The sequence below is a fragment of the Amyelois transitella genome, chromosome 3 (assembly GCF_032362555.1).
Source record: "Amyelois transitella isolate CPQ chromosome 3, ilAmyTran1.1, whole genome shotgun sequence".
NCBI lineage: Eukaryota > Metazoa > Arthropoda > Insecta > Lepidoptera > Pyralidae > Amyelois > Amyelois transitella.
In genome coordinates this window covers 778010-791646 of record NC_083506.1, presented here as the reverse complement: position 1 = coordinate 791646, position 13637 = coordinate 778010, and the positions used below count along the sequence as shown (strand labels likewise).

The 13637-nt window shown below is 35.5% G+C and overlaps 1 protein-coding gene across 1 annotated transcript in view; it reads right to left on the bottom strand.

The window, feature by feature from the left end:
- The window catches only part of LOC106133344 (uncharacterized), a 140471-nt gene that overhangs the window by 32504 nt on the left and 94330 nt on the right, over positions 1 to 13637 (bottom strand). The window contains exons 8-15 of the mRNA XM_060950027.1: positions 12492 to 13585; positions 12075 to 12298; positions 10333 to 10506; positions 9629 to 9780; positions 8942 to 9106; positions 7933 to 8190; positions 7498 to 7631; positions 6891 to 7029 (exon numbers count right to left, since the gene is read on the bottom strand). Of these exons, the coding sequence (XP_060806010.1) occupies positions 6891 to 7029; positions 7498 to 7631; positions 7933 to 8190; positions 8942 to 9106; positions 9629 to 9780; positions 10333 to 10506; positions 12075 to 12298; positions 12492 to 13585 (2340 nt within the window). The remainder of the gene's footprint in view (positions 1 to 6890; positions 7030 to 7497; positions 7632 to 7932; positions 8191 to 8941; positions 9107 to 9628; positions 9781 to 10332; positions 10507 to 12074; positions 12299 to 12491; positions 13586 to 13637) is intronic.

Here is a 13637-nt window from a genome sequence, read left to right as displayed (position 1 = left end):
TAACTACGGAAATCTTGCAAGCACATCCGGGCGGCGCAGCCAAGCGAGAAATATATGAATGTTTAGTTTATTGCATTGAAGAAAATTATGTGTTTATAGGTAAGAAAAATGAATAGGCCATTGTTATTAATTAATGAGAATCATATTCAGATTAATGATTATGATTAATCTGAATTGTTAATTAAGTGTTAATGAAATATACGTGTTAATTAAAATTTAGGTAGGCATAAGTATGTTAATAGTATAGACATATATTTATTTTTTGATTACCTATGTAATCAAAACATGGGGAAAATTAAATGTTTTGACATTTCGATATTTTTTTATTTATTTGATTCGCAAACTGGTTGATACAATGATATCATGACAAGCAAAATTATACTTTTTTTAATTTTAACAACCTTCTATTATCGAACACAGCATGCGTATTGCGTATGCGTGTATATGCGTATTTTTAAACGAATATCTACTATTCATTAAAAAAATATATAATATAAAATGTAAAACAACTGGGCATTATCAAGAAGTCTTTGGATATTTTTTACTCAACTCCGGCATAATTTGAAAGATCCAAATATTCTTATTAATCTGGTAAACACAACACTTAAAATCTTAATTTTATCATTAAACAACTAACATCGTGCAATAAAAAATAAACGAAGTGTTAAAGAACTATAATAATTAAAAAATTAACTCACCTATTAAAAAAGTGGCACTTTACACGACACGTATAGGTAAAATAAGATAAAAAAAAAACAAGTTAGGTATCAACGTAACGTTTTGGCTGCGCACGCGCGTGTGTATGATGCGTTAGCGCAGACTTCGCGACGCGCATCGCGGCAGCGCCCCCACCATATAGTATGAGAGACAGCGCTCATTTTCCATGTATAAATGACAAATCATTTAATTTGTTTTTATTGATTGATTTTGATATCGACACCAATTTAAGTACTGTTTCTATAATCTACATTTATTTAACTCTTGTAGTTTGTTATTTATAGACTATCGGAACGTTGTCTGATATTGATTTCAGTTTTTTTAGATAGTTTACTTATTAAAACTTTAAAACACGTTGAAGTTATTTAACATACGTGAAATCAAAAAAGTTTTAACATTCATACCACACAAAAATAATTTTGAAAGTATTTATCGATATTGCAACGGTTTTATAAAGAAAACTAGATGTTACAAAATGTAGCACCGTCTCCCGTACTAAGAAAACAGTGGTAATGTTTTTTTCATATAGGAAACCCGATTCTACCGGCTTTGCTCGAGTTACCTACTTTTTCCTGTATATTTTACAAGGTGTCGTATTTACTTATATCTCATGTAACCAAACCAAACACGTGGTTCATTGATGTTGTATCAAATGGTATTGAATCATTAATTTTTATGTTGAGGATTCTAGTTTAAATTGTGGACAGAGCCGTGGAGTTATGTGTATGTAGCAGATGAAATTATTGCAAATCCATTTTTTTGTATCCTAAATCTCTGCCTATCCTTTTGAGTAACAGTTGTGATGGTACGTGTGTATTAAGTATAACATACATAAAAATATAATCACGTCTTTATTCCATGCGGGGTAGATAGAGCCGACTGACTTGAAATACTGATAGGCCAGGTTCAGCTGTTTGGCTTAATGATAGAATTGTTAATCAAATAGTGACAGGTAACTAGCCCATTGCCTAAAAAAACAATCCCAATATTATAAGCATATCCCTTAGTCGCCTTTTACAACATCCAAAGGGAAAGAGACGGACCGACCCTTTCTTTTTTCTATTGGTGCCGGGAACCACACGGCACATGTACAAATATAATTTTGCAAGTAACAGTCAAGTAGCGTCACAGATTGTCAAATTGTTTTAATGGCATAACTAATTTCATAGATCACTTAGTATTCTGCCTGCGATGAGTATAGTGCCTTGTTTCACATGACACGACCTCGGCGCTCGCCAAACCACTTGTACAGAGGGCCACAGAGATGGGTATACCACATCAAATACGTCTACAATACGCAAGTAACCTTTACCGCAGTTGTAGCCCTAAGTACTGGTCTGATGTTGTAAAAATTTATACATCGTCTAATATAAGATCGGTAGAGAATGCCAAACGGCATTAAGTACGACTTTTGTATATTTTTTTTTTTGTGCAATAATGTTTTAAATAAATAAATAAATATAAATATCCGGTCTTGGAATTAAGATTCACTTTTATGATATCCATGTGTAAGTACTATCCTTGGTGCCGCGTCATCATAAGACCCAAAATTAATTATCCCTTGCGGGGTATAGTATATTTAATCGAGAATAAATTTTCAAAATGTTCAATTCCGTTTGAGAAACACTGTCACGTCGTGACAAAATTTGCGTTTACATTATCTGTACACGAAAATATGTACACTATACTGAGCTCATGATTCAAAATAGATTCGGAGACGGTCACATGTTAGCGAGCACCTGTTTGTGTGTTTGTAACAGAACCTCTTTCTCTGAAATTAATATCAAACATATGTTGCTATATGGGGTAAAGGTAAAGGGTCTGGTCAAAAGTACCCGAAACGAAGCGAAGGAAGTATGCAGAGATCGTGGCAAGTGGAAAGAGGTAGTCTCTGCCTACCCCTCCGGGAAAGAGGCGTGATTTTATGTATGTATGTATGTTGCTATATGGGTGACTGAGGTCCTTCAGACGAGGGGGATAAATCAGACTCGCTAGTGGCAGATTAAGAATCGAATAATTTATTTATTACGTTCAGCTATTTGGCTTAATGATAGAATTGAGATGCAAATAGTGACAGCTTGCTAGCCCATCGCCTAAAAAAGGATCCCAAGTTTGTAAGCCTATCCCTTAGTCGCCTTTTACGACATCCATTGGAAAGAGATGGAGTGGTCCTATTCTTTTTTGTATTGGTGCCGGGAACCACACGGCACATTCGCATCACATCACACATCACATCTCGCTAAACATTTTACTGACCATACCTTAGGTCCTTACGCTCGTAAATAAATGGCTTTAAAATTTTTTGTGGCAATATTTTTAAAACACAAGTTTTATTAGTTAAATTTAATATTTTTTTTTGCGGTTCTCTTAAGCAAAAGGTGAAAAAAGGAATTAATTTAAAAAATCAAAGAAGAAATAAAAGTCATCGTTTTGTTGCGAAGCGCTAACGTGACCTTAATTTATATGCATTATTTAACTAATTTTTTATGCAGGCTTCTGCTAACCAGCAGATATTATGTTAAATGATAACCATCGTTAAACATAACATTACGTATTTATAGCCAGATTACCAAGGTATAGCATAAAATGATAATTACTCAGGAAAATAAGACTAACAAGGAGTAGTAAATTGAAAATATAATCATGACATTTTAATAATGTAAACTTAACTGCAAAGTTTAATTTAATTTATGCTAGAATCGTTTAATTATATACATAATTATAATTTTATCTTTTGTATTATGTAAACAAATCGAATCAGAAATAATATATATTTGTTTAAATATCGCGGCAGAATAATGATTTTAAAACTTATTAATTTCTATTTACAACAGGATTAATAAAATAAACGACTCAAGAAATAAGACTACAAATAATTTTGATACTTGATAAACTGCCAGAAATTTTTCTATTATGAAACATTTATTAGCGGACAAAAGAACTAGCCTATAATGTAATTTATTACCAAAGGTAAGCAGTTTTAATCTTTATAAATTAATCTGAGATTGCCTAATGGATTTTGTTAGCGTCACGCCTTTCGTCTAATTGTGGTCATATTATCATGAATAATAATGCCAGATGAATGGTTTGATAGAAGAAACAATTTATAGATATATCTTTGGAAGGCAGTATCCCTGGCTACGGAAAAAATATTTCTACTAAACTAATCGTAAGTGTAGGAAGACATTTTGGGCATTCTTTCCTGTTGTAATTTTCAGGAATTATGTTGTTCTTGAAGGGTTTTTCTGTCTCTGTGACAAAATTAAGTAGAAATCTGTTTTTATTCTTAAGTTTCAAAATAAAAAAATACTGGCATGTTTATAAAACTACCATACGATTTTAAGATGACATTTAAAGAAAACAAAAATAAATCAAGTTCCCGAGGTCATTTACGATTTTATCATTATATATAAGCATACAAAACTCAAAACGCTTCCAAAATCGATACCGATCTTTTAAATCCAAAATCAGAAAACAACGCGGAAGTTTTAACTTCATTGTTCCGCTTGGGCGTGGGAACTGCACATGCAGAGTAAATTAAGGCGCCATCTTAGTGACATAATTGAACAAAATGATAAATAGTTTTTTTCTCACCTTGTGTGATGAATAACTAACATTGAGAAGACGAATGACTCGCGATGTGTGGTTGCGATCTAATTGTTTTTAAGGTCTTAAGTAGTGATACAATGATATGTTATGTAGTTTGCATTTGTTGAAAAAATTGTTCACCTTCATTTTGGTAGGATGTATGTTATATGTGTAATTTTAGTTTCATTAACTTTTTGTGTATGACAAAGAGATAATTATTATTATTTGCTTATATATCACGTTTTTATCCCTTTCCAGGTAGAACAGAGCGAATAGTTTACCCTAAATACTTTAGTTTTTAAATAAATAATGAGTTAATAAAAATAATTTAAACCTGAAATGAAAGCTGAAGCATCAAGTCTGTTTAAGCAGTGTGTAATCAAAAATGTGTTTTTGTGTTATTTTCAATTTGTTTGGTTTGTTTTATTTTAGTTATATATATTTTTGTTTTGATACCATAGTTTCTGCACCTATCCATTCTATTGTAGTACTATTGTAATTTTGTGTATACACATAAAAGATCAAACTGTATTGCAATTGAAATAACGCTGGGCAGGTATGGTCACGAAACCCGGAAGAGTATCTTATTGAAACGACGAAATTATTAATTTTTTTATATCGTAAAAAAACATTTTTGTGTTGATATTTCGAAATAGTCTTGACATTTGTGACGGGGTCACGATGCCTGTTACACTACTACATCTTTTATTACAGTATATTACCTTCCAACATAAACGAATGTGCAAAACAAATGTGCTAATAAAGTTAATAAGAAAGATAGGAATACCACAAATTAAAAATTCTGATCATAAAAAAGAAAAAGTAGAGGTACCAAAATTTACCAACAAATAAAAATTAAAAAAAAAACAAAATGGCAGACGTTCAACTTAACGACTAAAGAGATGACCTTTATTGATCCTATTATACGTTTAGGTTATTATTATAAAAATCAGGCGACAGTCGCTCTGTGTTAAAACATACATACATACATACATATAATCACGTCTATATCCCTTGCGGGGTAGGCAGAGCCAACAGTCTTGTAAACACTGATAGGCCACGTTCAGCTATTTGGCTTTAAGATAGAATTGAGATTCAAATAGTGACAGGTTGCTAGTCTATCGCCTAAAGAAGAATCCCAAGTATGTAAGCATATCCCTTAGTCGCCTTTTACGACATCCATGGGAAAGAGATGGAGTGGTCCGATTCTTTTTTGTATTGGTGCCGGGAACCAAACGGTAACGGTCTGTGTTAAAACCAGTAAATATCATCAAATTAAGGCTAAGATGCTGAAGACCCCGGGCTCTAAAGCAATACCGCTAAGGAACAGAACAGGATCGTACATACCTAATATTGAAGGCGTTGAAGCACTCCATAAAATGTAAAACTTGGATGTGGAAATAAACTGAGAATGATGAAATATGCCGTGTGGTTCCCGGCACCAGTACAAAAAAGAATATTACCACTCCATCTCTTTCCCATGGATGTCGTAAAAGGCGACTAAGAGATAGTGAAGAAAGAAGAAAGTGTTTCAATCTGTGATGCGCACTTACATATGTATATTCATTTTTATTACTGGTCAATTAAGACATATTCTGATTGCATAATATAACTAATGTTATTGACCACATGATAACTTTAAAAGCAAACAAGAGACCGCCCAGGATTCCAACAGCGTAATACAAAAACTCCTTTTAACTTTCGTACCCGTAGAAGTTCTCTCTTAAAACCTACTTACATAAAAAACCTACGGCAAAATCAAGTAGCATTCCCATAATTTATTTATACTAAGTCCAATAATCTTTTTAAACAAATATTAATTATCATAGATGCAAAGTATTGATAGCATAGTAAGTATGTTTTTTATACATTATTTATTATCACCTACACAAAAGTTTGCGGCTTAACCCAATGGTAGACTGTTAGAAAATGCTATTAGCATTAAATCCGCCTTTTGAACTTTACAAATTGTAATTGTTACAATAAAGAATAAATAAATAGGTATCACTTCAGCAATTATCTTATCTGCCGTCAATTGGTCAGGCTCTGGTAACCACTTGCCATCACGTGGATCATGTGCTTATGCGCATGATTTGCCGTTTGATAAATTGGTATTCAAACATTGCACTTATAACGGGCTATTGGATGTTAATGGCCTTGCTATTACTGTCAAAGAATATTTGGATAGCCTTGATTCTATGATTTTAAAAGCAACGGAATAAATTTACATAAAGATAGTCTAGATTTTAGTTTGTATATAATAAATTAATGGTGATTGAAATTTATGTATTTATCACAAAATGGTAGTTAGTTAAAACAGCTTGATGTTAAGATTTAAAATAGCAACGATACGCTTACGGTGAGGGAAAACATCGTGAGGAAACCTGCACGTTCAGACAACTGGATCCATAGGGGTTAAGTTCCCCTGAAAAGGTTGTAGAGGTCAGATGGCAGTCGCTTTGTGTAAAAACCTGACTCACCCAATCCAGGATCCATGGTCAATAGCTTACCTCGGGGTAATCTCCAGAGTGTTGGGGATGCAACCGGGACTAAAGGCAGAGACTAAAGAAGAAGAGTGTACTTACATTAGGGTTGGGTTCGACCCTGGCTGGCAATGCCCTGGCCAACTCAGGAGATGCGGACCGCTCCCGCTCCCTCATTTCTGAAGCCAGGCCTGCGCGCGCCGCCCTCGCCGCCACTTCAAGGCAGCCACTTGATTTACTCCTAAAATAAACGTGTTGATCAGAAATGAACCAACATGTAGGAAGAAAATAGCGTGAGACACATGATTCTCTTCTCGTGAAGATTGTAAATCAATGAAAGTAAAGCGGCTTATAAACTTGGTATTCCTCCTTTAGATGATGGGTAAAGCAACCTGTGTCTGTCTGAATTATTATTTTATCTATCTAGCAAATCGTGGTCTTTGACTATTGACCTGTTTTTTAACATATAATACCTTTATGGAATGTTGCAAACGATGGAATATATAGAAAAGTATACCACATCGATTCCTCGCTACTAATTACTTTGTTATATGGTCTAGCTTATAATGTGATTAGATTACGTTGAAGAGTCAATATTATTACGTCTAAGAACTATAAAAAATATAAGAATTCTTCACAGTCGACCTTACATGACTTAGATACCTTCCCTGCCTTGCTTGATAAAGAAATAATGACAATTCAAACTTACCTGACAGGTCTGTCAAGCGGACTCAGTATTGACAATGGCTGATCAGGCGCCGAGGGGGCTGGGGGAAGGTACATCACGTGACCTCCCCACGACAGGTACGAGTTACTGGGTCGCCATGATGATGACTCCTCCTCCTGTTCACATTGATAAAAAGAAGTCAATGAGGTGCCAGTAATTCTAATCCACCACCAACAATTTGAAAGAAAAATATTTGAAACGGTGTCTGGACAATTTTTCTTGAATACTCCGTAACATAGTTTTTGACGAAGTTAACACCATGAATGCATGGAAAGACCCTAACCGTTTGAAGGAAAAGAACCATTTACATAATAATATATTTAACATTCACGTAGATCAAGTAGCAAATCAATTTTCTGCATCAAGAAAAAAATATAAACAAAAATAATAAAACAAATTTATAAAAATAAAAATTGCCTTTTCAGATGGTGGAGTCGACTCTTCTTTGATATCATCTTCAGTCGACCCTTTCGCCCTCACCGGAGGTTGAAACAGCAGTGGATTGCTCAAGGAATTCGGCGCAGACTTCGTCAGGAACCAATTCTGTTCTGGCTCTTGCAACATCGGTTCGTGCTCTAAATCGAACCTTCTGGAACCCAACGCGGCTCCCAAGGCACCTGATACTGACTTCCTAAGCTTCTGCAGGCTATTGAACCCCTGCTGCAGTTGCTTGCCCTGGAAACATTCGTAGAAGCACGACATCCCTTTAAACTATGTGGGCTTCGGTGTGCTCTATTGATTTAACGAGCTGATGAGGAATAAAGGTTGGACAAAACACTTTATCATGTATGCAATATTGCATTATTTTATGTTTGAAAGATGAAGAAGATTGTGAACGCTTTAGGAAAAAGTGGAATGAAGTAAGCAAGAGTTTTAGAGATTTGAGTAACGGTCATAGACATCACAAAGTAAAAACATAATGGATTGGAGTGGTTGTGTGGTAAAAAGGATAAAAAGTGGTACAATAAAAATAAAAACTTCCTCAAAGAAACAAGGAAAGTAAGAAATAGGACTGAATAACAGAAATTCAAGAACAATGTTCAAAATTACATAAAGAAACTGTGGTAAGATGAAAGATATAAAGATTTTTACGAAACCCTTATGAAAAATACATGAAACTCCGAGAAAAAAACCAATGCATTAGGTCTGAAAGCAGCATGCTTGAAAGATTAAGAGTTCAGTGCACACAATGTGCATCTACATTAAGTGCAATAAAAGCTTAGTGCAAATATAGTGCGAGACAATAAACAAACCATTGAAGCCTTTACTCCTCCTCAGCTTTAAACGGGAGATTAGGCGAGTGGTTAGTTATGTTAGTCACTTTACCATCTAAATTTTCATCTACACTTTGATGTTCTTCCGAATCGTGTTTATTTATTCGACCGACCGCTCCCCTAACGTCCCATTTGTCTGCGGCAATACTCACCCTGTCCGAGTCTCTTGGTAGGGATAGACTGAAAGGTTGTGCTCCAGGGTTGTATGTCACAGCGCCCCCTGGCAGTAGAAGGCCCCGCGCGCCACCAGCTCCGTCGGAGCTGCTGTCTCCGAGATCTTGCTGGGGCGTCCAAGCGGCCGGAGGAGACTCCTGGGGCTGCCAAGCATGGGGATTACTTCTTTGGTAGTTTTTTAATTTTCAGTTTTATTAGTTCGTTGTTTTGATTGTGTATTTTAGTTTTGCCAATAAAATGTCGGGAACCTTATTCATACGTTATTACCAACTATCTGCTTTAAGATTTTGACCCATTCAGCAGTTTAGTTTAAGCCCTTTTCTTCATTTGACATTACGTTTACTTAAAAGTAATAGTTACGAGAATGTTATTGTCTGGGAAACTTTAAGCTTTAGTTTTTTTTCGTTTCGATCAAGAATAAAAGTAATTTGAATTTAATGAAAGAATAATGTAAATTAATTCTTACATTATTCTTTCATTAAATTCAATTAAACTCTAAGGTAAAAATAATTATAGGCTAGCAACCTGTCACAATTTGAATCTCAATTCTATCATTAAACCAAACAGTTGAAAGTAGCCTATCAGTCTTTCCGAGACTGATGGCTCTGTCTACCCCGCAAGGGATATAGACGTGATTATATGTATGTATGTATGTTAATACTCACATGTCTAGGGGAGTCCACCCTATGGTCGCTATGAGCATGGTCCCCGGAGATCCCAGAGTCGCCGGATTTGTCTGCGGATTGTTCCGACCTTGGAGACGATTCTGGTGATATCTCAGCTGCCATCTTTGTTTCTACTGCCAGGGGCTGGGTTTCTGAAAGAGTTGATTCGTTAATATGATGATTATCTTAGTTATCAATGATTATTGGAAAGCTAACAACCAGAACTACAACAAGCATCGGTAGTGGATATAATAAGATTTAAGTGATGTGACGTCAATAAGTGATACCTTGTTTCCAATTTAGAAAATAAATCTATTCTATTTTAACAATTGTCTATTACAGGGTGTTACGAAAAAGGGGTATCAATCCTCCAGGATCGAAACAGCACACGAAATCGATCAATTTTTCAAAAGAAGCATAGGTTGAAAACCGTAAAAGATACATACATAAAATCACGCCTCTTTCCCGGAGGGAAAGGCAGAGACTACCTCTTTCTACTTGCCACGATCTCTGCATACTTCCTTCGCTTCATCCACATTCATAACTCTCTTCATGCAAGCTCGGCGGTTTCGGGTACTTTTGACATTTTTTTAAAAGTGTCCATCACTTGAACAATTTACAAAGTTGGAAGACGGACCCCGGGTCCCGGAACACTTCCGTGAAGTGTGCAACCAGGGACATGCAGAGATGAGAGAGAGTAATACCTGCAGCTAAATGAGCATCCAGACTGGCCAGCTGCCTCCAAGCAGCTGCTGGGGAGAACCTTGGCACAGCTGGCTGTTTCTTGGGTAGAGTCGGTCTTAACCGCAGCGCAATGCCCAAGGAACCTTCAGACTCGCCTTCAGACCCATTTGATGATAACGCTGATTCCGATGATACTAGAAAAAGAAATTTAAATTTTAACATAACATAAAAAAAATCATATAATAACGTGTGTATCTCTTGAGCGAAAGACACAGCTTGCAGTCCTGGAAAGACTGAAAGGCCATGTTCAGCTATATGGCTTAATGATGGAATTGAGATTTAAGTATTGACAGGTTGCTAAGCCCATCGCCTACATGAAGAATGCCAAGTTTATAACTCTTAGTCGCTTTTTACGACATCCATAGAAAAGATATGGAAGAATTTTAATAGAATTTAAGAAAAGTACAAGCACAAAAGTCGGACATTGCATGAATTGAAAAAATTTCCTGATTTTCTTTAGGAATACTAGTTTGATGTTCGTGATACAAAAGCATACTCAATCTTTAGGATTAAATATCTAGCTATCTAAAATATATCTCCAGTGATAAGAAAATTAATAAGCAAAACTTTGTCATCATGAATAAATTTAATATGAATGATTTCCAATTAAGTATATCATGTCTTACTTACAATTTAAAAGATTCATGCACATTCTATGTCAAATTGTTTGAGAAAGGTATCTTTAAATTTCCCTTTCCACCAGACTCTGTATGTTTGCGCCTATTAGTTTTCTGTGCGCAGTTTCAAAAGAGAAAAAAAATTCTCGCCTTTTTTTTTGAACGCTCACTGAATACACACATTTTAACCGTGTCTCAGTAACTCTCTCTTGTAACTCAGGATTGGTCCTCTCCACTATCTCTCTCTCTCTCATCTCTGAGTGTTCCACCCAGCACACAAGTGTTTCGGGGCACGGTGTCCACCTTCCGACTTCTCTCATTGATTCGACTCTTGTCTTCATTACTATCTATACTTATATAATAAAGCTGAAGTGTTTGTTTGTTTGAACGCGCTAATCTCAGAAACTACTGGTTCAAATTGAATAATTTTGCGTTGGATAGAACATTTATCGAAGAAGGCTTTAGGTTATATAACATCACGTTTCAACAATAAGGAGCAAAGAAATAATGGAATATGTGAAAAAAACGGGGAAAATTATTCACCCTTCAATGATGCCCAAAATTACTATTCCACGCGGACAAAGGCGCGGGCACAGCTAGTCAAATGTAAAATTAAATGAATATACTAACTACGCAACACAGCGGGCGATCAAATTAGTGAAATTAAACAACAGTTTGAAAACCGCATCTGATGCATCACTGCGCATTTAGGTTTGAGATGTTATCAGACAGTGAGAGCTCGTTTTATTGCAAAATTCCACGGGAGTGTTATTTAATTACGCACTCTAATGGATATGCCTACGCAATTTACATGTTAGTAAATAAATTGTATTTGTCTCTTTTTGACTTCAACTGAGTTTAGCCAAATGTTTCATTACATTGCTCATTTATGTGTACTACGAGTAAGAAGACTAAATATTTTAATTAGTTAAACAGAAATGAGTGAGATTTAGTATTTCGACTAAAAGAATCACTGATTGTGACAATCGTGAACCGTATTTGGGAAGAATTTAAAAAAAAATTACAACGAAATTTGATAGACCAACATCAATAAAGAATTATAAAATTGTCTAAAACACACTTACAATTTTTAACCTTGCAGTTCTCTTTCAGCTGAGCGTTGAATTTTTCAAATTCATCATCTTCGTCGTGGTAGCCCAACAGTTTCTTTTCAATGAGATGGAAGTTACTGATTTCCTCGATGATGGGGCTCCCGAGTCCTGGGAAGTCCTTCAGATGATCCCGAGGCTCCGCCTGCTTGCTCTCGATCATGCCGAAGTAAAATTGCTTCGATGGCGCAGCCGTCTTCCTGAAAAATATGAAATTTCAATAGTATTAATCGTGTAACAACCTTTGACTGAGGCTTAATAAACTCACGTTTGAAGTTTTAGGATACCTGGTTTCACTACTTGTGTGTAAAGGAATGATACAATGATAGAAATTTAATGTCAGCTAAAAAAATAATTATTTTTGAAATAAAATTATGTACAAAAGTGATTTACTTCTCTGGTAGAGCTTCCGTTGGCCTTGTAGTTGGTGGATCTTTGACCCTTGTAGGTGAGTGTTCAGGCGTCGATTCTTTCCCTGATGCTTGCCCTCGATCAGGTATTGCCCTGTTATTTTCTTTGCTGTTAAACTTATATCTACTGACTGCTACATTATTATTTTTAGCATTAGTTTGTTGAATGGTCGGTTTTGATTTGGTTTCATTCAGTCGACTCAAAGGTCTTCTGCTTAACGCTGTCTTATCAGGCTTGTTATTAACATTTGTTTTAAGACTAGACTCTCTGCTCTGGATTACTGATTTCGTTGGGTGTGGTTTGTGTACGCTCGTTTTATCGTTTTGACTAGTTTTGTTTTCACTTACATTATTAACTTTACTTCCTACTTCTTTTCTTATCCTACTTGTAGCCTTTTTAAGTTCTGCCTGAAATTCGTCTTTTTCGTCACTACTCTTAGCCAATAGTGATGGAAGAGATTTTCTCAAAGGCTTATTACTCTCCGTTGTAGGAGTAAGTCGGCTTACTTTTAGCTGATCTCCTAAAGATTTCATTCTGCTCTCGTGTGTGGTTCTTGGAGATTCACTTTCTTTTTCACTCGGAAGCAAAGAGTCAAAAGTCTTTTCTCTCCTCAATTGTGGCACTTCATTATCTTCCTTCTTGAATCTTTCAGAATATCTGAAATTTCTATTTAATAGTGGCGTTTTCCACGCTTCGCTTTGTTCGTTTGATTTTGACATTTTCGCTCGACATCCACTAACTCTGTCTATCCTTGTCTTTTTAAGTTCCTGTTTTGTATGAAGTAATCGCTCTTCTCTTTTTAAAGATTTTGTGGTTTGTATCATATCACTAGTATCAGGGTATTTGAGATGTTGTTCCTTATCTTTACAAGGTGACCTGTATCTCCTTTCGAACGCTTGATTATCATTTAAATCAAGTGATTTGTATTCTACGGCCCCACTTCTATAAGCTGATAGTTTGGGATCAAAGTGTCCGTTCATCTTTTTGGTTTCGTTTCTCGTCTTGAAGAGACGTAACTTTCTTTGCGGTTCTCTCGCGTTTCCTTCACTGGAATCTGGCGAAGAACCTTCGTAGTTCTGAAATCAAAAACACACCTTTATATTGCGTTCTTTTACGTAACTTTCTCTG